The sequence below is a fragment of the Amphibalanus amphitrite genome, unplaced genomic scaffold (genome assembly GCF_019059575.1).
Source record: "Amphibalanus amphitrite isolate SeventyFive unplaced genomic scaffold, NRLGWU_Aamphi_draft 000950F_arrow, whole genome shotgun sequence".
In the NCBI taxonomy this organism is placed as follows: domain Eukaryota; kingdom Metazoa; phylum Arthropoda; class Thecostraca; order Balanomorpha; family Balanidae; genus Amphibalanus; species Amphibalanus amphitrite.
The window spans coordinates 186,410-212,740 of NW_024882444.1; the positions used below are offsets into that span (position 1 = coordinate 186,410).

The window sequence follows — 26,331 nt, forward strand, 5'->3', positions numbered from 1 at the left end:
GTGATTATGACGTCGATGATGGAGCCAGACGCGCGGAACGTCGGCTCGGTGGTGTGCTGCTGCAGGGAGTAGCCGCGCAGCAGCTGCCGGAACTGCTCCGCCGCCGCGCTGTCCGTCTTCATATTGATGTTTATGTCCCCGGCGATCACAATTGGACCACTGTGCCGAGTGAGAATGTACTGGAGCTGCTGCTCCAGCTCCGCCAGGTCGGCTGTCACTCTGGCCTGGGTCTGGATCGGTGGCCGATATACCGCGCACACCATGACACGGGCCGGGCCGGCACGGACCTGGACCCAGAGGGTCTCCAGCCGTGTACCGGCAATAGGCGGGTCAGGTGTTTCCACGGTGGTTGCCTCCAGCGGAGCTCTAATCGCCGTGGCAACTCCACCGTAGCCCTTGCCATCGGGACGGTCACGCCGGCACACTTGGTAGCCGGGGATCGGAATCAGCCTGTTGTGTGTCGCAGGCTTCATCCAAGTCTCATTCAGAATTACCAGGTCATATCCGTGCTCGGCAATGTCATGCCTCAGTGACAGGAGCTTCGGTTTCAGTGACTGTATGTTGAGCTGGCCGATGTATAGCTGGCCGGGTCGGGCGCGAGCTCTCCAGAGCCGCCCTCCCCGCGCCCCGCGCCTCCTGCTCCGCACCCCTCGCCGGGTGCGCCCACGCGTGCCGCCGTCGGCCACAGTCGCCGCCGGGATGGGACAGTCCATACCCCAGGGGCATGTGACCTCGGCGCGGTCAGTGACACGGCGAAGAGGCCGGGCCGGTCGGGCTGCGGAGAGCTGTCCGCGCAGTCGGGCGTCGGCCGGCCGCGCCGAGCCGGCCGGGGCGGCACAGCGTCCAGCCCGGCTGTAGGGCGGCGCGGGGGCCGGGGCAGCAGCGAGCACCAGCAGTCGAACCGCAGCCAGCAGTGCCAAACAGCGAAGCAGCTCACAGTGCATAGTGATTGCAGTGCAATAGCGTCGCGGCACGGCCGACGAGACCTCAGTGAAAGCGCACGTGAATCTCCGTCTCGTCACGCGCTCCTCATCACACGGTCGGCGTCGGCGTCACACGGCGCCACACACAAGCACTGCTCACAGGCAGTCCTCGGGTAGGTAATATCAGGTCACGTCCAGACTGATCGCCGTCACTCACTGTGTCCAATCACTCGCACACGCACGCAAGGAAAGGTTTCACACTCGCTCAGAGTACCGGCAGTCACAGGGTCTGTCACCTCCGGCACAGTGGGGCAGGACGAGCCCCGCGCGCGTCCGGCCGCTGGCGCCGCGCAGCGAGAACTGTAAAAACCCACGAATTCCAAAGTATGTGCAAAATGTAGAGCTCATCCAGATCTAACGTCCATGGAAGAAACCAAGTTCGTGGCTCTTTAACTTCATGGTTAATATCTGGTTTAAATGACGGGGAACCGCATAACGTCGCGAAAATAAAAACCCACGAATTCCAAAGTATATGCAAAATGTAGAGCTCATCCAGATCTAACGTCCGTGGAAGAATCCAAGCTCGTGGCTCATCGCCTTCATGGTTAAAATCCGGTTTAAATGACGGGGAACCGCATAACGTCGCGAAAATAAAAACGCACGAATTCCAAAGTATGTGCGAAATGTAGAGCTCATCCAGATCTAACGTCCGTGGAATAATCCAAGTTCGTGGCTCTTTAACTTCATGGTTGATATCTGGTTTAAATGACGGGGAACCGCATAACGTCGCGAAAATAAAAACCCACGAATTCCAAAGTATATGCAAAATGTAGAGCTCATCCAGATCTAACGTCCGTGGAAGAATCCAAGCTCGTGACTCTTTAACTTCATGGTTAATATCTGGTTTAAATGACGGGAAACCGCATAACGCCGCGAAAATAAAAACCCACGAATTCCAAAGTATGCGCAAAATGTAGAGCTCATCCAGATCTAACGTCCGTGGAAGAATCCAAGTTCGTGGCTCTTTAACTTCATGGTTAATATCTGGTTTAAATGACGGAGAACCGCATAACGTCGCGAAAATAAAAACCCACGAATTCCAAAGTATATGCAAAATGTAGAGCTCATCCAGATCTAACGTCCGTGGAAGAATCCAAGCTCGTGGCTCAACGCCTCCATGGTTAAAATCCGGTTTAAATGACGGGGAACCGCATAACGTCGCGAAAATAAAAACCCACGAATTCCAAAGTATGTGCAAAATGTTGAGCTCATCCAGATCTAACGTCCGTGGCAGAATCCAAGCTCATGGCTCTTTAACTTCATGGTTAAAATCCGGCTTAAATGACGGGGAACCGCATAACGTCGCGAAAATAAAAACCCACGAATTCCAAAGTAATGTGCAAAATGTAGAGCTCATCCAGATCTAACGTCCGTGGAAGAATCCAAGTTCGTGGCTCTTTAACTTCATGGTAAATATCTGGTTTAAATGACGGGGAACCGCATAACGTCGTTAAAATAAAAACCCACGAATTCCAAAGTATGTGCAAAATGTAGAGCTCATCCAGTTCTAACGTCCGTGGAAGAAACCAAGTTCGTGGCTCTTTAACTTCATGGTTAATATCTGGTTTAAATGACGGGGAACCGCATAACGTCGCGAAAATAGAAACCCACGAATTCCAAAGTATATCCAAAATGTAGAGCTCATCCAGATCTAACGTCCGTGGAAGAATCCAAGCTCGTGGCTCAACGCCTTCATGGTTAAAATCCGGTTTAAACGACGGGGAACCGCATAACGTCGCGAAAATAAAAACCCACGAATTCCAAAGTATGTGCAAAATGTAGAGCTCATCCAGATCTAACGTCCGTGGAAGAATCCAAGTTCGTGGCTCAACGCCTTCATGGTTTAAATCCGGTTTAAATGACTGGGAACCGCATAACGTCGCGAAAATAAAGACCCACGAAATCCAAAAATTGTGCAAAATGTAGAGCTCATCCAGATCTAACGCCCGTGGCAGAATCCAAGCTCGTGGCTCTTTAACTTCATGGTTAATATCTGGTTTAAATGACGGGGAACCGCATAACGTCGTGAAAATAAAAACCCACGAATTCCAAAGTATGTGCAAAATGTAGAGCTCATCCAGTTCTAACGTCCGTGGAAGAAACCAAGTTCGTGGCTCTTTAACTTCATGGTTAATATCTGGTTTAAATGACGGGGAACCGCATAACGTCGCGAAAATAGAAACCCACGAATTCCAAAGTATATCCAAAATGTAGAGCTCATCCAGATCTAACGTCCGTGGAAGAATCCAAGCTCGTGGCTCAACGCCTTCATGGTTAAAATCCGGTTTAAATGACGGGGAACCGCATAACGTCGCGAAAATAAAAAACCACGAATTCCAAAGTATGTGCAAAATGTAGAGCTCATCCAGATCTAACGTCCGTGGAAGAATCCAAGTTCGTGGCTCAACGCCTTCATGGTTTAAATCCGGTTTAAATGACTGGGAACCGCATAACGTCGCGAAAATAAAGACCCACGAAATCCAAAAATTGTGCAAAATGTAGAGCTCATCCAGATCTAACGTCCGTGGCAGAATCCAAGCTCGTGGCTCTTTAACTTCATGGTTAATATCTGGTTTAAATGACGGGGAACCGCATAACGTCGCGAAAATAAAAACCCACGAATTCTAAAGTATGTGCAAAATGTAGAGCTCATCCAGATCTAACGTCCGTGGAAGAATCCAAGCTCGTGGCTCTTTAACTTCATGGTTAAAATCTGGTTTAAATGACGGGGAACCGCATAACGTCGCGAAAATAAAAACCCACGAATTCCAAAGTATGTGCAAAATGTAGAGCTCATCCAGATCTAACGTCCGTGGAAGAAACCAAGTTCGTGGCTCTTTAACTTCATGGTTAATATCTGGTTTAAATGACGGGGAACAGCATAACGTCGCCAAAATAAAAACCCACGAATTCCAAAGTATATGCAAAATGTCGAGCTCATCCAGATCTAACGTCCGTGGAAGAATCCAAGCTCGTGGCTCAACGCCTTCATGGTTAAAATCCGGTTTAAATGACGGGGAACCGCATAACGTCGCGAAAATAAAAACCCACGAATTCCAAAGTATGTGCAAAATGTAGAGCTCATCCAGATCTAACGTCCGTGGCAGAGTCCAAGCTCTTAGCTCTTTAACTTCATGGTTAAAATCCGATTTAAATGACAGGGAACCGCATAACGTCGCGAAAATAAAAACCCACGAATTCCTAAGTATGTGCAAAATGTAGAGCTCATCGAGATCTAACGTCCGTGGAAGAATCCAAGCTCATGGCTCTTTAACTTCATGGTTAAAATCCGGTTCAAATGACGGGGAACCGCATAACGTCGCGAAAATAAAAACCCACGAATTCCAAAGTATGTGCAAAATGTAGAGCTCATCCGGATCTAACGTCCGTGGAATAATCCAAGTTCGTGGCTCTTTAACTTCATGGTTAATATCTAGTTTAAATGACGGGGAACCGCATAACGTCGCGAAAATAAAAACCCACGAATTCCAAAGTATGCGCAAAATGTAGAGCTCATCCAGATCTAACGTCCGTGGAAGAAACCAAGTTCGTGGCTCTTTAACTTCATGGTTAATATCTGGTTTGAATGACGGGAACCGCATAACGTCGCGAAAATAAAAACCCACGAATTCCAAAGTATATGCAAAATGTAGAGCTCATCCAGATCTAACGTCCGTGGAAGAATCCAAGCTCGTGGCTCAACGCCTTCATGGTTAAAATCCGGTTTAAATGACGGGGAACCGCATAACGTCGCGAAAATAAAAACCCACGAATTCCAAAGTATGTGCAAAATGTTGAGCTCATCCAGATCTAACGTCCGTGGCAGAATCCAAGCTCGTGGGTCTTTAACTTCATGGTTAAAATCCGGCTTAAATGACGGGGAACCGCATAACGTCGCGAAAATAAAAACCCACGAATTCCAAAGTATGTGCAAAATGTAGAGCTCATCCAGATCTAACGTCCGTGGAAGAATCCAAGCTCGTGGCTCAACGCCTTCATGGTTAAAATCCGGTTTAAATGACGGGGAACCGCATAACGTCGCGAAAATAAAAACCCACGAATTCCAGAGTATGTGCAAAATGTAGAGCTCATCCAGATCTAACGTCCGTGGAAGAATCCAAGTTCGTGGCTCTTTAACTTCATGGTTAATATCTGGTTTAAATGACGGGGAACCGCATAACGTCGCGAAAATAAAAACCCACGAATTCCAAAGTATGCGCAAAATGTAGAGCTCATCCAGATCTAACGTCCGTGGAAGAAAGCAAGTTCGTGGCTCTTTAACTTCATGGTTAATATCTGGTTTAAATGACGGGGAACCGCATAACGTCGCAAAAATAAAAACCCACGAATTCCAAAGTATATGCAAAATGTAGAGCTCATCCAGATCTAACGTCCGTGGAAGAATCCAAGCTCGTGGCTCAACGCCTTCATGGTTAAAATCCGGTTTAAATGACGGGGAACCGCATAACGTCGCGAAAATAAAAACCCACGAATTCCAAAGTATGTGCAAAATGTTGAGCTCATCCAGATCTAACGTCCGTGGCAGAATCCAAGCTCGTGGCTCTTTAACTTCATGGTTAAAATCCGGCTTAAATGACGGGGAACCGCATAACGTCGCGAAAATAAAAACCCACGAATTCCAAAGTATGTGCAAAATGTCGAGCTCATCCAGATCTAACGTCCGTGGAAGAATCCAAGTTCGTGGCTCTTTAACATCATGGTTAATATCTGGTTTAAATGACGGGGAACCGCATAACGTCGCGAAAATAAAAACCCACGAATTCCAAAGTATGTGCAAAATGTAGAGCTCATCCAGATCTAACGTCCGTAGAAGAAACCAAGTTCGTGGCTCTTTAACTTCATGGTTAATATCTGGTTTAAATGACGGGGAACCGCATAACGTCGCGAAAATAAAAACCCACGAATTCCAAAGTATGTGCAAAATGTCGAGCTCATCCAGATCTAACGTCCGTGGAAGAATCCAAGCTCGTGGCTCAACGCCTTCATGGTTAAAATCCGGTTTAAATGACGGGGAACCGCATAACTTCGCGAAAATAAAAACCCACGAATTCTAAAAATTGTGCAAAATGTAAAATGAGTTCTACATTTGGCACATACTTTGGAATTCGTGGGTTTTTATTTTCGCGACGTTATGCGGTTCCCCGTCATTTAAACCAGATATTAACCATGAAGTTAAAGAGCCACGAACTTGGATTCTTTCACGGACGTTACATCTGGATGAGCTCTACATTTTGCACATACTTTGGAATTCGTGGGTTTTTATTTTCGCGACGTTATGCGGTTCCCCGTCATTTAAACCGGATTTTAACCATGAAGTTAAACAGCCACGAGCTTGGATCCTTCCACGGACGTTAGATCTCGATGAGCTCTACATTTTGCACATACTTTGAAATTCGTGGGTTTTTATTTTCGCGACGTTATGCGGTTCCTCGTCATTTAAACCGGATTTTAACCATGAAGGCGTTGAGCCACGAGCTTGGATTCTTCCTCGGACGTTAGATCTGGATGAGCTCTACATTTTTGATATACTTTGGAATTCGTGGGTTTTTATTTTCGCGACGTTATGCGGTTCCCCGTCATTTAAACCAGATATTAACCATGAAGTTAAAGAGCCACGAACTTGGTTTCTTCCACGGACGTTAGAACTGGATGAGCTCTACATTTTGCACATACTTTGGAATTCGTGGGTTTTTATTTTCGCGACGTTATGCGGTTCCCCGTCATTTAAACTAGATATTAACCATGAAGTTAAAGAGCCACGAACTTGGATTCTCCCACGGACGTTAGATCAGGATGAGCTCTACATTTTGCACATACTTTGGAATTCTTGGGTTTTTATTTTCGCGACGTTATGCGGTTCCCCGTCATTTAAGCCGGATTTTAACCATGACGTTAAAGAGCCACGAGCTTGGATTCTGCCAGGGACGTTAGATCTGGATGAGCTCTACATTTTGCACATACTTTGGAATTCGTGGGTTTTTATTTTCGCGACGTAATGCGGTTCCCCGTCATTTAAACCGGATTTTAACCATGAAGGCGTTGAGCCACGAGCTTGGATTCTTCCACGGACGTTAGATCTGGATGAGCTCTACATTTTGCATATACTTTGGAATTCGTGGGTTTTTATTTTCGCGACGTTATGCGATTCCCCGTCATTTAAACCGGATTTTAACCATGAAGGCGTTGAGCCACGAGCTTGGATTCTTCCACGGACGTTAGACCTGGATGAGCTCTACATTTTGCATATACTTTGGAATTCGTGGGTTTTTATTTTCGCGACGTTATGCGGTTCCCCGTCATTTAAACCAGATATTAACCATGAAGTTAAAGAGCCACGAACTTGGATTATTCCACGGACGTTAGATCTGGATGAGCTCTACATTTTGCACATACTTTGGAATTCGTGGGTTTTTATTTTCGCGACGTTATGCGGTTCCCCGTCATTTAAACCGGATTTTAACCATGAAGTTAAAGAGCCACGAGCTTCGATTCTTCCACGGACGTTAGATCTCGATGAGCTCTACATTTTGCCCATACTTTGGAATTCGTGGGTTTTTATTTTCGCGACGTTATGCGGTTCCCCGTCATTGAAATCGGAATTTAACCATGAAGTTAAAGAGCCAAGAGCTTGGATTCTGCCACGGACGTTAGATCTGGATGAGCTCTACATTTTGCACATACTTTGGAATTCGTGGGTTTTTATTTTCGCGACGTTAGGCGGTTCCCCGTCATTTAAACCGGATTTTAACCATGAAGGCATTAGCCACGAGCTTGGATTCTTCCACGGACGTTAGATCTGGATGAGCTCTACATTTTGCATATACTTTGGAATTCGTGGGTTTTTATTTTCGCGACGTTATGCGGTTCCCCGTCATTTAAACCGGATTTTAACCATGAAGTTAAAGACCCACGAGCTTGGATTCTGCCATAGACGTTAGACCTGGATGAGCTCTACATTTTGCTCATACTTTGGAATTCGTGGGTTTTTATTTTCGCGACGTTATGCGGTTCCCCGTCATTTAAACCGGATTTTAACCATGAAGGCGTTGAGCCACGAGCTTGGATTCTTCCACGGACGTTAGATCTGGATTAGCTCTACATTTTGGATATACTTTGGAATTCGTGGGTTTTTATTTTCGCGACGTTATGCGGTTCCCCGTCATTTAAACCAGATATTAACCATGAAGTTAAAGAGCCACGAACTTGGTTTCTTCCACGGACGTTAGAACTGGATGAGCTCTACATTTTGCACATACTTTGGAATTCGTGGGTTTTTATTTTCGCGACGTTATGCGGTTCCCCGTCATTTAAACCGGATTTTAACCATGAAGGCGTTGAGCCACGAGCTTGGATTCTGCCACGGACGTTAGATCTGGATGAGCTCTACATTTTGCACATACTTTGGAATTCGTGGGTTTTTATTTTCGCGACGTTATGCGGTTCCCCGTCATTTAAACCGGATTTTAACCATGAAGGCGATGAGCCACGAGCTTGGATTCTTCCACGGACGTTAGATCTGGATGAGCTCTACATTTTGCATATACTTTGGAATTCGTGGGTTTTTATTTTCGCGACGTTATGCGGTTCCCCGTCATTTATACCGGATTTTAACCATGAAGATCAGCTCAAAAGTTAAAATAAATGTCATATTCGTGTTCAGCATGGTCAACTTAACCCATGCCATGAATCTGAAGTGATTTGGAATTCGTCGCTGAATACGTATACGTATACGTCGCTAAGTTCACGGACATTAGGTACAGACAGACACTTAAGTCAGCAAAAAGTGGGGGGGGGGCCAGTTAACATTGCTGGCCCCCCCACCTCCGAAAGTGGGGGGGCCATGGCCCCCCCGGCCCCCCCTGTTCCTACGCCTATGACGCTCGCTTCGCTCGCTCCGTAATCAATATACGGGACGACGGTGAAAACAGGACGCCTGGGGCGATTTGATCAAGGTTCGTGAAATTCACACGTGACATTTAGCATCTTGAAGGCCCTTGGAGGGGGAGAAGCTCCAAATGTCACGTGACTAATATGCCCTTCGGCGCCCTGTTTTCACCGGCGTCCAATATACGGCCGGGGTTAGAGGGCCTTGATACAGCCTTGAGCGTAATTTTCTTTCGTTCTCAGGAGGGCCTTGGTTCTCAGTGAGGGTGCCGGTGAGTTGTTGGGTGTGTGCCCTCATTTAGCATTTTTTTTTTATTCATGAAAATTATGCAACAAACCTGTAACTGTCTATATGGCGCTCCCTTAAAGCTTTTGTGCTAGGCCATGTGCAGACAAGCAAGCATGTGTTTTTACTTTTTTGTGTTCATGGCCGTTTTTGACTGGAATTTGTATTGTATTGTATTGTATTGTATTAAAAATAGGCCACACAGGCAACACCCATTTAAGGTGGTCCTCATTCACCCCCACTCACACATGTTGATGTGTCTATGTAAACAATACATGGCAATAGCCTATAGGGGAGAGTGCCCAATCTGCGCTCGGTCTCGTAATTGCGCCCTCGTCAGTTTCTGTGAACCTAATAGGTAGATTGGTGTTTAGAAAACAATTTATTATAACCAGTATAACGCCTTTAGGGGCGACTAACGGAGCGAGCGAGAGGGTGGGCCTTGCACGTGCGAAATTTCGAGGGGGTACCTCCAACTGACTTGTGCACGGCACCTTACTAACCGGTCTCTAGCGATGTGCCAAATTTGAGCACAATCGGCCCAGCCGTTCTCGAGATCTGAAAGCGGCACCCTGCACGTGCGCACGTGCAAAATGGGTCCCAACTGACTTGTGCACGGCACCCTACTAACTGGTCCCTAACCGTGTACCAAATTTGAGCGCCATCGGTCCAGCCGTTCTCGAGATCTGGAAACGACCCCTGCACGTGCGCACGTGCAGCAGCACCCCAACCCTGGCACATGGATATGCAGTGCCTAGTGGGTGCCTACCTACATGCCAACTTTCAGCGCAATCGGCCAAGTAGTTACCGAGATATTGCAACAATTGCAAAACTGACACCTCTTCGTTTTGCACGTGGCACGTGCATAAGGGGTCACCCACATGCATCGGGAATAGTCCAATACTTGGTAGAAGGAATGAAGCTACCCTACAAAATTTACCGCATGTAAATCGGTCAAGTGGTTGCTGAGATATAAGCCTCGCAAAAGCGTCCGCACGGCCGGCCGGCCGGCCGGCCGGCCGGCCGGCCGGCCGCTCATACTCAGAAATTTCCGTTAATCTAAGTAAAGACTCCGCTCGCTTCGCTCGCTCCGTAACAATTATCAAAACAATATTTTGCGACCTACCGCTACCAGCGTGAGTTTGCAAGCTGTGTAGGTACTTTGAGTGTTTTTTTGTAAAATGTATAGGTAGTGTTTTCTGGTAAAAGTATACATTGAGTCCGCTGTCCGAGTGACTGTTAAAAGATAAAGTTTTCATATTCTTACATTATTTGACATCCTGAATCCAAAAATGAGGCTTATATGTCTTGGAAATAAAAGAAAAAACATAATCAAACCTGACCTAACCTTACCTATTTACCTACAACCTACAACCTACAAACCTACAACCTAACCTAACCTAACCTACAAACCTACAACCTAAAACCTAAAACCTACAAACCTACAACCTAACCTAACCTAAAACCTGATTTTTTTGCTGTTACATATTTGTATCAACAGCGTCACAACTGCTCACTCGGACCTAATATATACTAATACCGTGTTTTTTATCCTGATTCCTGAGCCTGCTTACTTGAACTGTTACTGCTGTTCGTGAGGAAGGGTGGTTAAAAAGTGATTTTAGTAGTATTATGGTATATGTGCTTGGTATGGAGAGACAAAAAACAGGACGGTAAATGCCTGTTGTGCAGCATTATCAATATTTTGCTGCCATATGACACATTCGGAATTCCGCCCATACAAAATGCGCCATGGCATGGGCGCATTTAGGGCTATGTCAAGAGATCGAGGCTTTCAATGTTATCGTATAATGTTATAAAAAGTGGTCTTTCAATAATTGGCGTTAGAAGCCGAAGTTTGACCTCAGAAGGTCTGAGGGGCCCGTACTGACCAATAAGGATATTCAGGGGAACATTATCGCCCTTGCCAGTAAAAGGGCTAACATTGCATGTTTTTTAAATGCATTATATCACATAGCGCAATTAGGGCATGCTGTGCCTAAATGTGCCTTTTGCAGGGGTTAGGAAAACTGTAATTTGTTCCAATAAAATGTACTTTAATTATAAGAGTGGAGGTATATTTAACTAGAAGAATGTTCATCAATCGGTATTAAGCAGAGACCGCATTAACCAGACACATTGCTTAATCACAGGTTGAGTTTCTGCTTAACCCTCGCCCTGGCAGGGGGTCGATGCGACCCCCCCCCCCTAAGGTTTTCGAAGATAGCGTAAAAACGGCGGCGCGCAGCGCCGCCAAATTTGGCACAGCCTATGAGGCAACCTTTTTACATATGACCTGGAAATTTCAGGTCCGGGTGACCTTGGGTCAGGTCACCAGGTCAGAAAAACCGGTACAAGGTCATGGTCAAATTTCAATTTTCTTTTTGCACCTGTCCAACTCACAGTTTTGGACTGATTTCCTTCAAACTTTCAGGATACGCTAAGTTCACCGAGTTGTATAACATATAGTTCGGGTTTTTTTGAGGCCACTGACCAGTGACCTGAGGTCAGCTAGAGGTCATTACGTCGTAATGTTAAGTCTATGGGAAAATACTTAATTCGGAAATTACTGGAGATATTCGCTTCGTTCTATCACTTTTGTGCTTTGAAACCACTACCTAATAGCAGGTCACTTGGTGCTTCTTTTTTTGGTGTATTTATCCATGGGTCAGGTCAAATGAGGTCAACTGAGGTCAAATGACGTTTTTGCCAATAACTTGGCAGATAATGACGCTAGAGCTTAAAAATGATATCATTGTGTTCCTGGTGATCAGCCGAATCGAATGATATGCAATATGATGCAATTTGGTTAGCTTGAACTTAATTTATTAATTTAAGTTTACTTAAAATTTAAGAAAAAACTTTTAAGTACACTTAAGCAAGCTAAAAAGTATATCATTCGACGCGTCTTGACGTGCTGAGTTCACTGGTGCTTTTCTTTTTGCTCTATGTTAATTAGATCAAAAGTTATAAGCGAAAAACTTTTGACCTGTTTTAAGCAAAATTTTTACATTAATACCCCCCAAAACCCCCCTAAATATGGACCTAGAGCAACCAATTTTGCACACCTAGAACTCCAGGGGGCCCACCTACCTACCAAATTTGGTGTTTCTAGGTGCCATAGGAGCCAATCGCGAGGGGGAGTCCCATCGACCGGGGGGGCCCCCCCGGCCAGGCCGTGTTATGAAAAATGCCCTGCCAGGACGAGGGTTAAGCGGGCGCGTAATGGTAACGCTCCCTTACTGTCTAAAATAAAGGAAAATCCGGGTATGCCCTAAAATGTGAACAATCAAAAATAGAAACACTAAAGATAAAGGCAGTCTAGGCTAAAAATCATGATAAAAAGACGGAGTAAAGTGGCCTTAGAATCATTAAATATGTCGTAAGAAGAGTGTTTGAGTAAGAGTGCGTTTAAAACACGAGGGAGCTGACAGAATTTGCAATGCTTCAAAAACTAGTATCAGATGTCATAATCTAAGATTGAACTGGGCCCAGTTCCTGAAGTAATCACATGGACTCTGGACAATATTCACTCATTTGTCAATGATGTATTTTATCATTCATAATGGCATGCATCATTACATATTACATATTGATATTGAAACATTGCATGGCAGGTATCAAGTATCCTCTTGCACTTCTCAATACAATGTCACACTTTTCATCATATTCAATCCCTTTTAAAGAACAGTGGCTCATGTGCTCAGTGAAGGATTGATTGATCAGGAATCAGGGTTTCTTGTTAGGATCTTAATCTTGACAGCGGGCCTGTTCCAGCGCCTCCAGAAACCTCCAGAAACCTCCAGAAAGCTCTAGAATCCTCCAGAGAGCGTTCCAGCGCCTCCAGAAAGCTCCAGAAAGCTCTCACCAAAGCTCCAGAAACCTCCAGTAGCAGGGTAACTTTTAAAGGGGGGAACAGGGGAATTTCCCCCCTTCGAAAATTCCGCTCCCCCTTTCAAATTGTGAGTGAACGGCTAGGGAGGGAAGGGGGAATTTCCCCCTTTCAAATTTATTTTTGAGCCCATTTTCAATCAATTCGCTACTACATAGTACTCAGATTCTATAATCATCGTTGATCAGACTCTAGTCATCAATCAACGTTACTGGCGCTTAGATAATTTTCAATTTGAGGTTCCATCCAACCATTTTACGTTCAGTGCAGAGGGAACTCCAGATTTGACCCGATACCGATCGGATGGTCGGTGGGACCGTCTCTTGTCTTGTCTCTTCCGACTGAAAGCTACAGCGGATGCGTCTAAGCGCGTTGAAGAGGTTGCAATGCATGCATCTGCTTCTCCTGGACAGGCTCGCGATCTGGCTGAGCACTCTTCGCACGTGTTGAGTGACAAGACGTATGCCGAAGTCGCTCAAGGTGCAGCCTCTCGCCCTCAGGGGGGTGAATGGACAGTTGTGAATGGACAGGTCAAGGGTACAAAATTCAAGTTTCTACAGTATCGGCCTTGCACCGTAGTTGCCGAAGAATGGACTGAGACTGATTGCCCAAAACGTGTTCTTAGACTACCAAGACAATATTCGTTGCATAGGTACAATGTCATTCAAAGGTCAAGGTCAAGGTCAGGTCAGGTCACCAAAAATAAATTCTAGAAAAGGGCATGTGCGACACATGTTTTATGGGTCATTCACTTATATAATTCTATAGGCACACTCAATAAGTGATATGGACCACCTCTGGATGAATTTCAGGTCGAGGTCAGGTCAAGGTCAGGTCAAGTGAGGTCAAATTTTGAAGTTGGTTGTTAAGGCCTAAAAAGGTGTCTATCTGATGCAGTTTTTCACGGCAAATCGAATGGTGCTATTTTTGTTTCTGTACGAGGTCTAGACCTTCTAAAAAAAATCATTTTTCAAAATTTTGTTGTGTCGTGACGTCATAAAATTTTGAATAGATACCTCCCACATTTTTGAACCGATTATTCTAAAAATTGGTATGTAGGTGCACACTGCACATAGACCACTTCTCTAAAATATATTCCGGTTTTTTCGATACACTCAAAATTTTGGATTTTATAATCATTTTCCCAAAAAAGTCAGTTTTTTAAGAAAAAATTTGGCCCAAAATCCAAATTTAAAAAAACCGAGATAGCCATTTGATAGACAAAGTAGAATCACGTATAACCTTTTTTTGTTACGTCTTGATTCCTTTAAAAATGAAGATGTTAGGGGCGTTTGAAATTTTGCCGTTTTTGAGGCGAAAATGGCGAACATTGACGTCAATAAAACGTCAATTTCTCAAAAAAATTTCCGACGGATTTCGCTCAAATTTTCAGGAAACGTGTCAAATTGATGTATGATAAGGTACCGAAAGTTTGACGTCGCTGGCGTAACGCGTTTAGAAGTTATTGGCGAAAAACGGGAGGGGGGCCCAGCGGGGCGCGGGTTAACTCTCGCCCGTATTGGTGTTTTTCCAGCCGCAAACGTATAAGGAGGGGGTCCGTTGGACCGCCCCCCTTGCTGTTTTGCCCCTGATCGAGCTAGAGCTTCGCGGAAAAAAACGAGCGTGTTGGCCGTGACTAGAGGAAGCCGATGATACCCAATTTTAAGATCCTAGGTCATCGGTTGACCTTCCAGGTCAGGTCAATGACCCAAAAGTCGGGAAAATCGGGACGTGTTAGAAAGTCGTAAAGCGTGGCTGCTATGGGGTTTTCGGGGTGCTGATCACGAATATCATGTTAGTTTTGATCACAGATGATGTCTTCATTCATTTAGGCCAGGTCGGGTCAGGTCAGGTCAGGTCAACCAGTAAGGGTATTCGTAGTAGGTGGCAACCGCCTTTGACAGCTTCGCAACATGTTACGAGGGCACCAAAACTACTTCATAAATGTTTATATGGCTGCTAAATTCGAATTCAGCTCCTAAAACTTGCCTAGAAACATGTAAAACTCGAAAAAGTGATCTGAGGTCATCAAAGGTCAATGACCTGACCTGACTTTCCGGTGACCTTGACACCCACCCTAATGCATGGAAGCAACATCATATCCCATTTTTGAACGCTTAAAACGCTTAGAAAAAAATTATCTTAGAAAAAAAAACACGAAAAGACTGCAAACGCGCCGCTAATGCGAGCCGACATACGCCGAATCGCGATTCCGGCCAAACATGGTCTCGAAAAGTAGGTCACAGGTCAAAGGTCATTAAGGTCAGGGTCATGATAATTTCAGGGTGGGTGTAAAATTAATTAACGCGAGGGTACTGAAAGTTTCGTCGCGATCGGCCGCTTTTTACGCGAGTTATTCGCGAAAAACTGAGGGAGGGGGGTCCGTTCGACCCCCCTATACGGGCGAGTGTTAAGTTGATCTCACCCGAAGAAAAAGTATACCATTCGACACGCCTGAGCTAGACAAACACGATGCTGCTAAAATCGCGGATCTGCGATCATTTTTAGCGAAGTTATTTACCAAAAACCGAACCTGTGCCTTGGGCCACTTGACCTGACCTCCGAAGTCATCGGCTGACCCTGGTCCTTAAAGCGGAGACCAATCGCTGCGTTTCGTAACGACGCACACGATCGTTTCTTTCGTGAGGCTCTAGCTCAATTAGGGGCGAATCGGCGAAGGGGGTTGTTTCCTCACTTCCAACCCCCAACGTCCCCTCGGTATTCAGAAAACCTGAAGGTCCGGTGAGGGTTAAAACGTTGCTCCTGAACGAGGAAGAAATGTAAGCCAAAACTCTATAGACGTCCTGTAAAAGTGGCCATAATAATAAATTCGTTAGAAATAAGGTGCTTTTTAAACGACTTCCTCATATAAAATCGGGTGCTGGGACCAATCTTATAAACGCTTTATGTAGCATCTGGCCCACCTCTGGCCAGCTCCCACTCCACAAAAATTTCAAATCAGCTTGTCCTTGTTCGCGGCACCGGCGGCGATGTGACTCACCGCTCGGCACCGCTGAACGTAAACAATTTATACAATTGTCACCGAGACACACCCGTTCCGAGAAGTGGCTTATTATGATGGGACTGTTTATCAAATCGTAACATCTGTACAAGGAAGAGCGAGGTCACTACATCTGGTTATTGTCAAACGGTGGCAAGTGTATGGGCGTATCCGAGGATGACTAATGGTGCGCGCTGTGCAACGGCGGGCAAGATCCGCCCCTTGCACGATTTATGACGTTGTGTGTTTATGTTAAGTGGCGGTGCGCGCTGCGCAACGGCCGGCAAGATCCGCCTCTTGCACGATTTATGACGTTGTGTGTTTATGTCAAGTGGCGGTGCGCGCTGCGCAACGGCGGGCAAGACCCGCACCCTTGCACGATTAATGGCGTTGTTTTTGTGTTAAGTAAATACTGTGTTGCATCAGCATTATACGCACAAAGGAGTTACGAGGCCAGCAACGTGACCCGCGCGTATAAAAGCTGACTGTCGCGAGGTAGGTTAGTTCAGTTCGGACCAAGGCACTGTACCATCAAGACCTCTGTCCTAGGGCGGCGCAAGATCCACCGGGTCGTAATGCTAGCGTGCCCCCTGCTCGGCAAATAGAAGCAGTGCTGCCAGATGGAGAAGGCTGTAATCCTCCAGATCAGTTACAAAAATCCTCCAGATTCCTCCAAATCCCATTGGCGGATCCAGATAGGCGGTCTTGGACGCTGCGGGAGGGCATATCTCCGAAAAGGTTTCTCCAAATTCTAAAAACTCATCGGATTTCGATTCCTTTCGCACTGCTGTGTAGTTTAAAAGATGCTTTTTTATAATAAAAGTTGTTTAGTTTTCGTTTTATCCTTGAAAAAAAAAACGAAAATTTTCTTCGATTTTGGACGCTGCAGGAGGGGGGGGGGGGAATTTGCGCCAAATATCCCCCTTTGATCCGCCAGTAGTTCGGTACCTTCAAAAACATATGGTACAATCGTACACGAAATAGGAACAAATAGTCACCATGATATTCGTGGATATAGCTACAGACTGAGACATTCCAGTCTCACGGTGATAAAGGGCAGTGATATATCCTAACGGGTAGGGTGAAGCTGGGCAGGAAAATGTCTTTTGAGTCTTGAACGCGTTGTATTTTTCCATGAAATTGAATATATTAATCGGGTGACAAATCCTCCAGATTTTCCTCCAGAATCAAAAATCCTCCAAACGCGAAATTTGTCCGCAAATAGAGTTCAAAATCCTCCAGATTTGCGGAAATCCTCCAAATCTGGCAGCACTGTAGAAGAAACAAACGACACCTGAGTTTTCTTCTGAGCCGAGTCTGCTTCGCCAACACCGAGAAGCACGAGGGGCGCCACGTTACATTTAGAATGGACAGGGCGTCACTGGCCCCCGCAGGGGGCTGACCGTGGTCAGAGCTGCTGCTTAGCCGGGGTCATCTGGCTCCGGCTGTGCGGCGGCTGTGACTTCGGCCAGTAAGGGGAGTAGCGCCCCCTCGGCCCCAGCTTGACGCGCGTTTTGACCTGGACTTGCCTTGCTTACTGGATGGATTGTCTGCAGGATTGGCCCCGCAGGGGGTTGGCAGTGGCCGGGGTCGCTGTTGGACTGGGTTCCTTGGGCCTTTGCCCCGCGGCGGCCTTGGCCCCGGCCAGCAAGGGGAGTAGCGCCCCCTCGGCCCCAGCTTGACCCATGCTTGCTTACGACTTGCTTTGATCGCTGGTTGGACAGATGGTACGGCCCGACTTTTCTTGGTTTTCGTGGTTTTGTTTCTCTTGAGCGGTCTCTGTTTGCTTTTGCTTTGCTTCTCACCGGATGTCCGCGTTTCGTTCGAGCACAGCTTTCTGATTCTTTTCCTACCTTTTTCGTTGTTTTTGCACCCGCAGGAACACAGCCGAGTTGGGCTAGTGTAAGGGGAGTGGCGTCCCCTCGGGTACCAGCCGGTTTTACTAGGCTAGGCGAGCCGACCCGTACCCCAGGACAACGGGATCCTGGAGGTTGAGCCCCCCACCGTGCGGAGCCAGTCGCGGTGGCTGGGCAACACGCCTCTTTGGCCCTGAGTTCTGTAAGGGCGGGACACTCAGTGGGGCGCCGCACTTGAGGAGCCATTCCCAGTCGTGACGCCGCCGGGGGTGGTGTCTGAGAGGTGTCGCCGGCGGGGTTCGGGCACTTGTGCTCGTCCTCCGTCGGTGGAGCTGATCTGTCGCTGCCCCTGGCGGTGACTCGGCGAGGCGTCAAGGGAGGAGGCGGTATCCGACCGTGGGGGGTGGTGAGTCTCTCTCTCCCCCGCGGAAGGTGCCGCCAAGTCCCGTACAGTCAGCTCGGCCGTCCTAGGCCTTGTAGCGGCGCCGTTGCGGAGCGTCGGCGGCCGAGCTGGCGGAGACCAACAGACTCACATGGATAACCGGACCAACCCCCCTTCCCCTCAATCCAATCCCTCGGCTCCGGCCGACTCTCGCCCGTTGGCCTCGGCCGGCGGGCGAACGTCACACGAGAAGGTCCCCCCTTTACGGACCACGGCTTCGGCCGATGCTCGCCCTCAGGCACGATCCGAGGGCCAAGGCTCACCGAATAGAGTAGACCAGACCCATGACCCGAGACCCTCGGCCGTGACTGAAACCAACCCCACTACCTTACACGATGCTGACTTCAACCAGTCTGACGGACTCGCATTGTCTGGAGGGACGAGTGTGCCCCCAGACGTCTGCCAGAGTTCCTGGTAGTTCGCTCCGCCGAGACCGACGAATCGGGCAGGCAGCGTCCCTTAAAGTTGAATCCCTTTCAACGCGTGCAGGCCCTCTCAAAGTACGGGAACCCAAAGCAGGTAATCTTGCGAGCGGACGGATCACTCGAACTACAGATGACCGGTGACGATGCGATCCGGAAGCTGCTCAAAGCGAGAGAGCTGTCCTTCCATATTCGTGGCAAGGGTCTATGCCGCGTCGCAGTCAAGGTTGATGCGCACCCCACGAAAAAACAGTGTAAGGGGTGTCATCTCGTGCCCTGACCTGAGAGGAGTAACAGAGGACGAGATAGTCGAGGGAATGGCGGCAGATGGTGTGACTGAAGCTCGACGCATTCGGAAGAGGGAGCGTGGCCTACTGGTCGACACCGATGCCGTCATTCTCACCATGAACCGCCCTTCTCTGCCGGATGGGGTCAAGGTGGGATACCTCTCGGTCCCCATCAGGGCGTACGTACCAGACCCCATTCGCTGTTTCAAATGCCAAGCTTTCGGACATGTTTCCCAGAAGTGTCGTGGAGACCTCCGCTGTGGATCTTGTTCCACCAAAGGTCACGAGGCGAAGGATTGCACCTCCGAGACTCTGAAGTGCCCGAACTGTGGCGGCCCTCACAAGGCGTGGGATAGAAAATGTCCTAAGTATATCTGCGAGAGGGAAATCCGAGCCCTCATGGTGAAGGAGAGGATTCCCTTCCGCGACGCCCAAGCTAAGGTTCGCGCCCAAACCCCTGCACCTGTTCTCTCGTACAGAGATGCTGCCGCCCGAAAACCAACGCCCACCCAACGAGAGAAGTCAGGGACAGAGACTTGCTCCACCAGTGATCTCGACGCCCTCCTTAAAGGTCTACACGACCTGCGCCACATGTCTGTGGCCGACCTGATCGAGATCCTCAAAAGAATTTCGGCAGGTTCGGTGCCTTTGGCCCCGCCCCCTGCAGTGGAGGCGCCCCAACAGCCCGATGAGTCCAACTCCGAAGGAGAGCCGGCTAGCTGGGGGATAGCTGGGCGGAAGGGAGGGAGCACTGGGCGGCGCTCGTCGCCCCCCACTGCGAACAACTCACAGACGGAAACCGCTGATCATCCCAAACCGGGACATCCCTTGGGAGGCGCCCAAACGAAGCGACCCCAAGTGAAGGAGACCGCAGTGGCGGCAGCTCTCCGCCGCAACCAGGAACTGGCCCGTGAGCACAAGGAACGACGTGCATCGATCTTGGCGAAGGCCCAGGAGTCTCTGCTACCTGCAGATGCAGGATCGACCAACTATCCGATCGAAGACACTCGCGAACCGTCAGGGCCAAAGGAAGCTCCGGTCGCCGGTTCGTCGAAACCAGCACCGGTTGGTTCAACCGTCAGAACACCTCCGATGGCTTTGCGACCAGCGGAAGTGGCGAGCCCCGCCGATGGCACGATTCTGATGGGCCCCCCTTCCTATCCCCCTCCTCCTCCCCCGCGTCTGCGAGCTCCATCTCCACCATCGGGGCTGACCGCCCGCACCTCTGGAAGAGCTGACCACCCATCCCAAACCCCACCACCCTCACCATCACGAGACGTGCTTTCTGCCACCCCAGGTCGCCCTGGGAAGAGGAGCCTTCCTTGGACCGACTCTGCCACGGAGGGTAGCCCCCGTTCCAGAGTCAGATCCTTGGACTCCCGCGAGGGTAGGTCGAGCTCCGCGGACGGGCGTCTTAGCCGCGGCAGAGGAGTGCACCCTCGCGTGCACTTCGGGCCCCCTCGTACCGAGACTAGCGAAGACCAGAACTTTTAAACCACCTAGTCGGCTATCTCTAGCCACCCCTTTTAGTTCCACTTTAGCGTTCCGCCTCTTAGGTAACACTTCATATGCAGTCTTTTTTACAGTGGAACTGTAGGGGTATTCGCTCGAGCGTCCCTGAGCTTCAAGCTCTGGTCAGCCAGCAGCGGCCCCTCGTCGTCTGCCTCCAGGAGACGAAGCTGCGTCCCGACACCTGCTTCAAAATGAAAGGCTATTCGGTATATCGGAAAGACCTGGCATCAGACACCATAGCTCATGGCGGCGTCATGATAGCTGCCCATCACAGTGTGCCTTCTAGGCAAGTGCCTGTGAGATCGTCTCTCCAAGCTGTGGCTACCCGAGTCACACTGGACCATCGGGAGATTACAGTGTGCTCTATCTATTGCCCTCCAGGAGCTGTCCTTCCACTCGTGGAGCTCCAGTTGTTAATGACAGAGCTTACTTCTCCTGTGATGTTGTTAGGTGATTTTAACGCTCACCACTCTGCATGGGGGTGTGATTCGGTGTGCCCGCGTGGCCGACAGTTGGCATCATTTCTAAACGACGAAGAGCTTTGCGTTTTAAACACAGGGTCTGCCACTCATGTTACATTGCCCTCTGGGCATACCTCGGTTTTAGACCTCTGTCTTGTCAGCCCCCAGCTGGCTACACTATTTACGTGTCGCGTCGATCCGGACTCCTGGGGCAGTGACCACTTCCCTATCTGGAACGACTATTCCGGTCGCGGCACGGCTGGTACCCGCCCCCAACGGTGGAACACCAGGAAAGCCGACTGGAGCGAGTTTCGGAATCGCCTCGAGGCAGCTTTCGACACAGCTGGTCCACATTCAGTGCCCAGCTTCACTTCCACCCTCGTGGAGACCGCAAAGACATGTGTTCCTCGCACCACTGGTTCACCCAAGCGCGTCCCAGTCCCATGGTGGACTGCTGATTGTGGCGACGCCATAGCAGCACGCAAGCGAGCGTTGCGTGCCTTTAGACGCAATAGCAGCACAACCAACTTGGTGTATTTCAAAAGAGCCAAAGCGCTGGCTAGGCGCACGGTAAGGGAAGCGAAGCGCTCCTTTTGGCGTGCATACGTGAGTCAGCTTAACCGATTCACACCGCTCTCAGAGGTGTGGTCCCGCGTGAAGCGGATTGATGGTCGGTCTTGCTCGGTCCCTCTCCCAGTGCTGAGAGTGGGTGATCGAGAGGTCTCAGACCCAGCCGAGGTTGCGACCGTGATGGGTGAAGCGTTTAGGGATCGTTATCTTGGCAGCATTGTTGACTCACGTTTCACTCGCCACCGTGCTCGCTGTGAACAGATCGGCGTAAGCTTTAATTCCACTGACCATTACACCTACAACGACCCTTTTACGCTGCCCGAACTGATGTCAGCCATCAGCTCATTGAGATGTGTGTCCGAGGGGCCAGACGCCGTCCACAACGAGATGCTCCGCCATCTCCCTTCACCAGCTCTTGACTCACTGCTAGCCCTTTTCAATTCCCTGTGGGAAAGAGGCTCCTATCCCGACACCTGGCGTGAGTCGATTATCATACCTATTCTGAAGGCAGGGAAGAGTGGCCTCGAGCCCCTTCACTACCGACCTATTGCTCTCACCTCGTGTCTTGGAAAGCTGATGGAGAAGATGGTGAACACTCGTCTGATGTGGTTCTTGGAACACCATGACGCCTTTACCGCGTCTCAGTGCGGCTTTAGACGGCACCGCTCCACTGTCGACCATATTCTAACACTTGATACCGATATTCGCGTCAGTTTTAAGCGAGGTAGACATGTGGGTGCCATATTTTTTGACATAGAGGCAGCCTATGACACCACGTGGCGTCTTGGCATCCTCATGAAGCTACACAAGTGCGGGATCCGTGGACAAATGGGGCACTTCCTGTCAAGCTTCCTCGCCGATCGATACTTCAGAGTACGCATAGGCAATAGCTTATCTGAAAGATACCCTCAAGTGAACGGAGTTCCCCAGGGCGGCGTTCTCAGTGTCTCCCTGTTCGGAGTCATGATTAACGACATCGTGGACTACATCTCTCCGTCCATTGGGCGCGCATTATTCGTTGATGACTTCGCCATTTGGACAAACGCAGCTAGCACTCGAGCCTTGGAGAGGCAGCTTCAGCTAGCCGTCTCACGCTTGGAGACATGGAGCATGTTTAATGGATTTAAATTTTCGACAGCGAAAACGGTGGCTGTGCACTTTTGCCGTTTCCGACGCCCATGCCCCGACCCTACGGTTAGGTTGTATGGCGAGCTGATCCCAGTGAAGTCTGAGACCAAGTTCCTTGGCATGCTGATGGACAGCCGTCTCACGTACAAGCCCCACCTTAGGGAACTCCGTGATAAGTGCTTGAAAGCCCTCAACGTCATGAAGTGTGTGTCTCGTACGGTTCTCCAGGGTATTAGTCGTTGGTCGCTCGGCGAGCGGGAGGGCAACCAGTTCCGCCCCTGTATCGCGTGACCCCTTGCTCCGCCCAGTTACGCACGAGCGTACTCCACGCCGCGTAGTAGCGTGGGGAGGGGAGGGTTAGAATGGTGGCATGTGTAGAGGCTAGAACCGGTTTCCACCGCCATGCCACCGCCCAGCGACATGGAGCGGGGTCAGTGACCAGGGCGCAGGGAAAGGTCAGAGGTCAGCTATAACGTAGAGCTTTGTGTCTCCCTCCCCTCCGTGTGTAACGACCGCACGACAGCGGCCGGCTGCCGATCAGGCTTGACATGTCAAGGTCACCCGCAGTCAACGGGCTCGGAGGGTTGGTCGAGTGCGCGTCCGTGGCTGACGACAGTCTCGACCATGTGCTATGGTGCCGATAGACTAGGGTGGGTAATAAGCTTTTGTTCAGTGCATATGGCTACTCGGGTGCGTCATCTGATATGATGCTTTGTAATCTTTATGATACGTTTAAAACCTCGCTGGTAGTGGCCGAGAGGAGAAGAGGGGGACGGGGAGACGGGTGCCGCCTCCACATGTCTAATTTGCTGCGAGAGCTGAAATTTTGCAAACCTGACCTTTGATTCCAGCCGAATTTGTATGACAGCAGCTGTATTTTAACCCTCGCTCATATTAGTGTTTTGCCAGCGTCTAGCGTAAAGGGGAGGGGGTCCGTTGGACTGGACCCCTTTGCCGTTCAGCCCCTGATCGAGCTAGAGCTTCGCGGAAAAAGAGCGTGTTGCCCGTGACGAGAGGAGGCCGTTGATACCCAATTTTAAGGTCCTAGGTCATTTTTTGATTGGTCAATATATTCTCAAAACTCAAAAGTCGGGAAAATCGGGACCTGTTAGAGCTTCTTAAAGTGAGGCTATTATAAGGTTTTGCGGGGGTGCTGATCACGAATTTCAAGTTAACTTTTATTACAGATGATGTTTTCGTGCATTTAGTCCAGGTCGGGTCAGGTCAGGTCACATGTTAAGAGGGAACCAAAACTACTTCGTAAATGTTCAAACGGTTTCTAAATGCGAAATCAACTCCAAAATCTACCCTAGAAACATGTAGAACTCGAAGCAGTGAACTAAGGTCATCAAAGGTCAGTGACCTGACTGACCTTCACGTGACCTTGACACCCACTAGAATCCATGGGATCAACATCCTTTCACATGTTTGATCGCTTAAAGCCACAAAAAAAAGACAATAAACGCGCTCATAATGTGAGCCGAAATACGCTAAATTGCGATTCCGGCCAAACATGGTCTCGGAAAACAGGTTACAAGTCAAAGGACTTTTGGGTCAGGGTCATAAAAATTTAAGAGTAGGCGTAATATTGATTAACTCGAGGGTACTGAAATTTTCGTCGTAATCAGCCGCTTTTTGCGAGAGTTATTTGCGAAAAACTGAGGGCGGGAGGTCTGTTCGACACCCACCTAGTGTCGAACATCGTTAGTGCGAAGCTTAAGGTCAGGCCGTTGACCGTCCAATGACGTCAAAAGTGAACCTCTGTAAGTTCCCAAAATGTCGCGACGTCGCGGCGTCCTTCGTGCCAGGGGACTTTTCAACTGGGAATACGTTCTACGCAGTACGCACTAACCTAACCACCATCCCACCATCCACCACTAACCGCCATCCCATTCTGTGCTCCCTTCCACCCCACAAGAAACAGCCGAGATACTAGTCAGTCGGGCTAATCCTATCCTCCCTTCCTGACTGCATAGCGCTAAAACCCAGAGCCGAGACTTCCCGAGCGCGACCTCTGACCCCACGCGGTCCGAAGGGTCGGCCGATGCCTAAGGGCGCGCCGCGCGCCGGCCACCCGGATAGCCTCTACCGAGTCTCCCTTTCATACACCGTTTACTACGCGCTCGATTCATTCATGATTCTGTGTTTCCTCGTTCCTCTCGTTAGATGGCTCTACTGATGTCATAGGCGATCCCAGGAAGATTGCGGCCAGAATACCCCAAACGGCAGAAAATGAGGTTGTTGGTGAATATCTCGGAAAGTATTTGGCATACAACGATGCAATTTCACAGTCTCGTGGTAAATGTGCATACACATAATTCGGGTTGATACTTATGCATTTGAACATTATATAGGACCAGATATGTCGGAAAAAGCAAAACCAACAAGACTTTTACTTGAGAACCGTACATGCTACGGTGCAGACCGTAGAACACTTCTTCTTATGTACAGAGTACTGATCCGCTCTAAACTTGACTATGGATGTTTTATCTACGATAACACGTCTCACTCGATCAAGCGAACGCTGGATACTGTCCACCACTCCGCTATCCGGATAGCAACGGGCGCGTTCCGCACCACGCCGGTGGACAGTCTTCTCGCCGACGCCCATGAGCCTCCACTCGGTCTTCGCAGGGAGGCGCTGGGAATGCGCTACGCTCTGAAGCTTCGGCAGTTTCCGTTTCACCCGTCATACGGGGCCGTTTACTCCAGCGGCTTTCGATCTATTTTTGGGCACCCAACCGACACTAGACGTTCTAAGCCAGCTCCATTTTGCCTCCGTATGCAGACGCTCTTCGCAGAGAGTGGTATCCGACCCAGAGATGTCATCCGCATGGACTCCCACGTGGTCGGAACTCCTCCATGGAGGCTGGTGACCCCGGAAGTTGATGTCTCTTTGGCGGCTACCAGGAAGCGCGACGTTCCGGGACCCGTGCTGAAGGCAGGAGCACTGGAGCACATCGCTTCGTATGGCGACTGCGTGGCGTGCTACACGGATGGCTCCAAGACGGACGTAGGTGTAGGGTGTGCTTTTGTTTGCGATGGTTCGGTCCGATCGTTTACACTTCCTCGACAGACATCAGTCTTCACTTCGGAGCTCGTTGCCATCCAGAAGCTCCTATGCTACATCGAAGTAGACAGCGGGAACTCCTATCTGATAATGTCTGACTCACTGAGTTCCCTGATGGCTCTCCGCTCTTTTAACCCTACTGGCCCCATTGTACAGGACATTTTACAGAAGCTTACTGGTCTTGCCCGAGAGGGAAAACGTGTGCGGCTCTGCTGGATCCCGAGCCACGTAGGCATCCAAGGTAACGAGACTGCCGACTTGGCGGCGAGGAGGGCCTCGGAGAGGCCTCATCTCCACCGATTCCCACTCCCAGCTAGGGACTTTTTCCCTACGATCAAAGCCTTTTTGCACAGCAAATGGCAAAGCAGGTGGGATGGCTGCTTGGGCAACAAGCTTCTATCCCTCAAGCCCACACTAGCACCGTGGGCCTCCTCAATGCGCAAAAACAGGCGGGACGAGGTAGTCCTGTGCAGGCTCACGGTCATTGAATACTAAGGTAACACGGAGCCGAAGCTT

The 26,331-nt window shown here is 49.2% G+C and overlaps 1 protein-coding gene across 5 annotated transcripts in view; it reads left to right on the top strand.

The window, feature by feature from the left end:
* The first annotated feature begins 796 nt into the window (after positions 1-796).
* The window catches only part of LOC122368476 (atypical kinase COQ8B, mitochondrial-like), a 41,034-nt gene continuing 15,499 nt past the window's right edge, over positions 797-26,331 (top strand). The window contains exon 1 of one of the 5 annotated variants that reach the window (XM_043342430.1): positions 797-1,096. Coding sequence is in view for 1 of the 5 variants with exons in the window: in XM_043342425.1 (XP_043198360.1) it covers positions 9,216-9,228 (13 nt within the window). In the remaining 4 variants the exon portion in view is untranslated. Of the gene's footprint in view, positions 1,097-9,037; positions 9,173-9,208; positions 9,229-26,331 lie in introns of those variants that run through there. The other 4 variants (XM_043342428.1, XM_043342426.1, XM_043342431.1 and 1 more) reach the window with 4 other exon arrangements.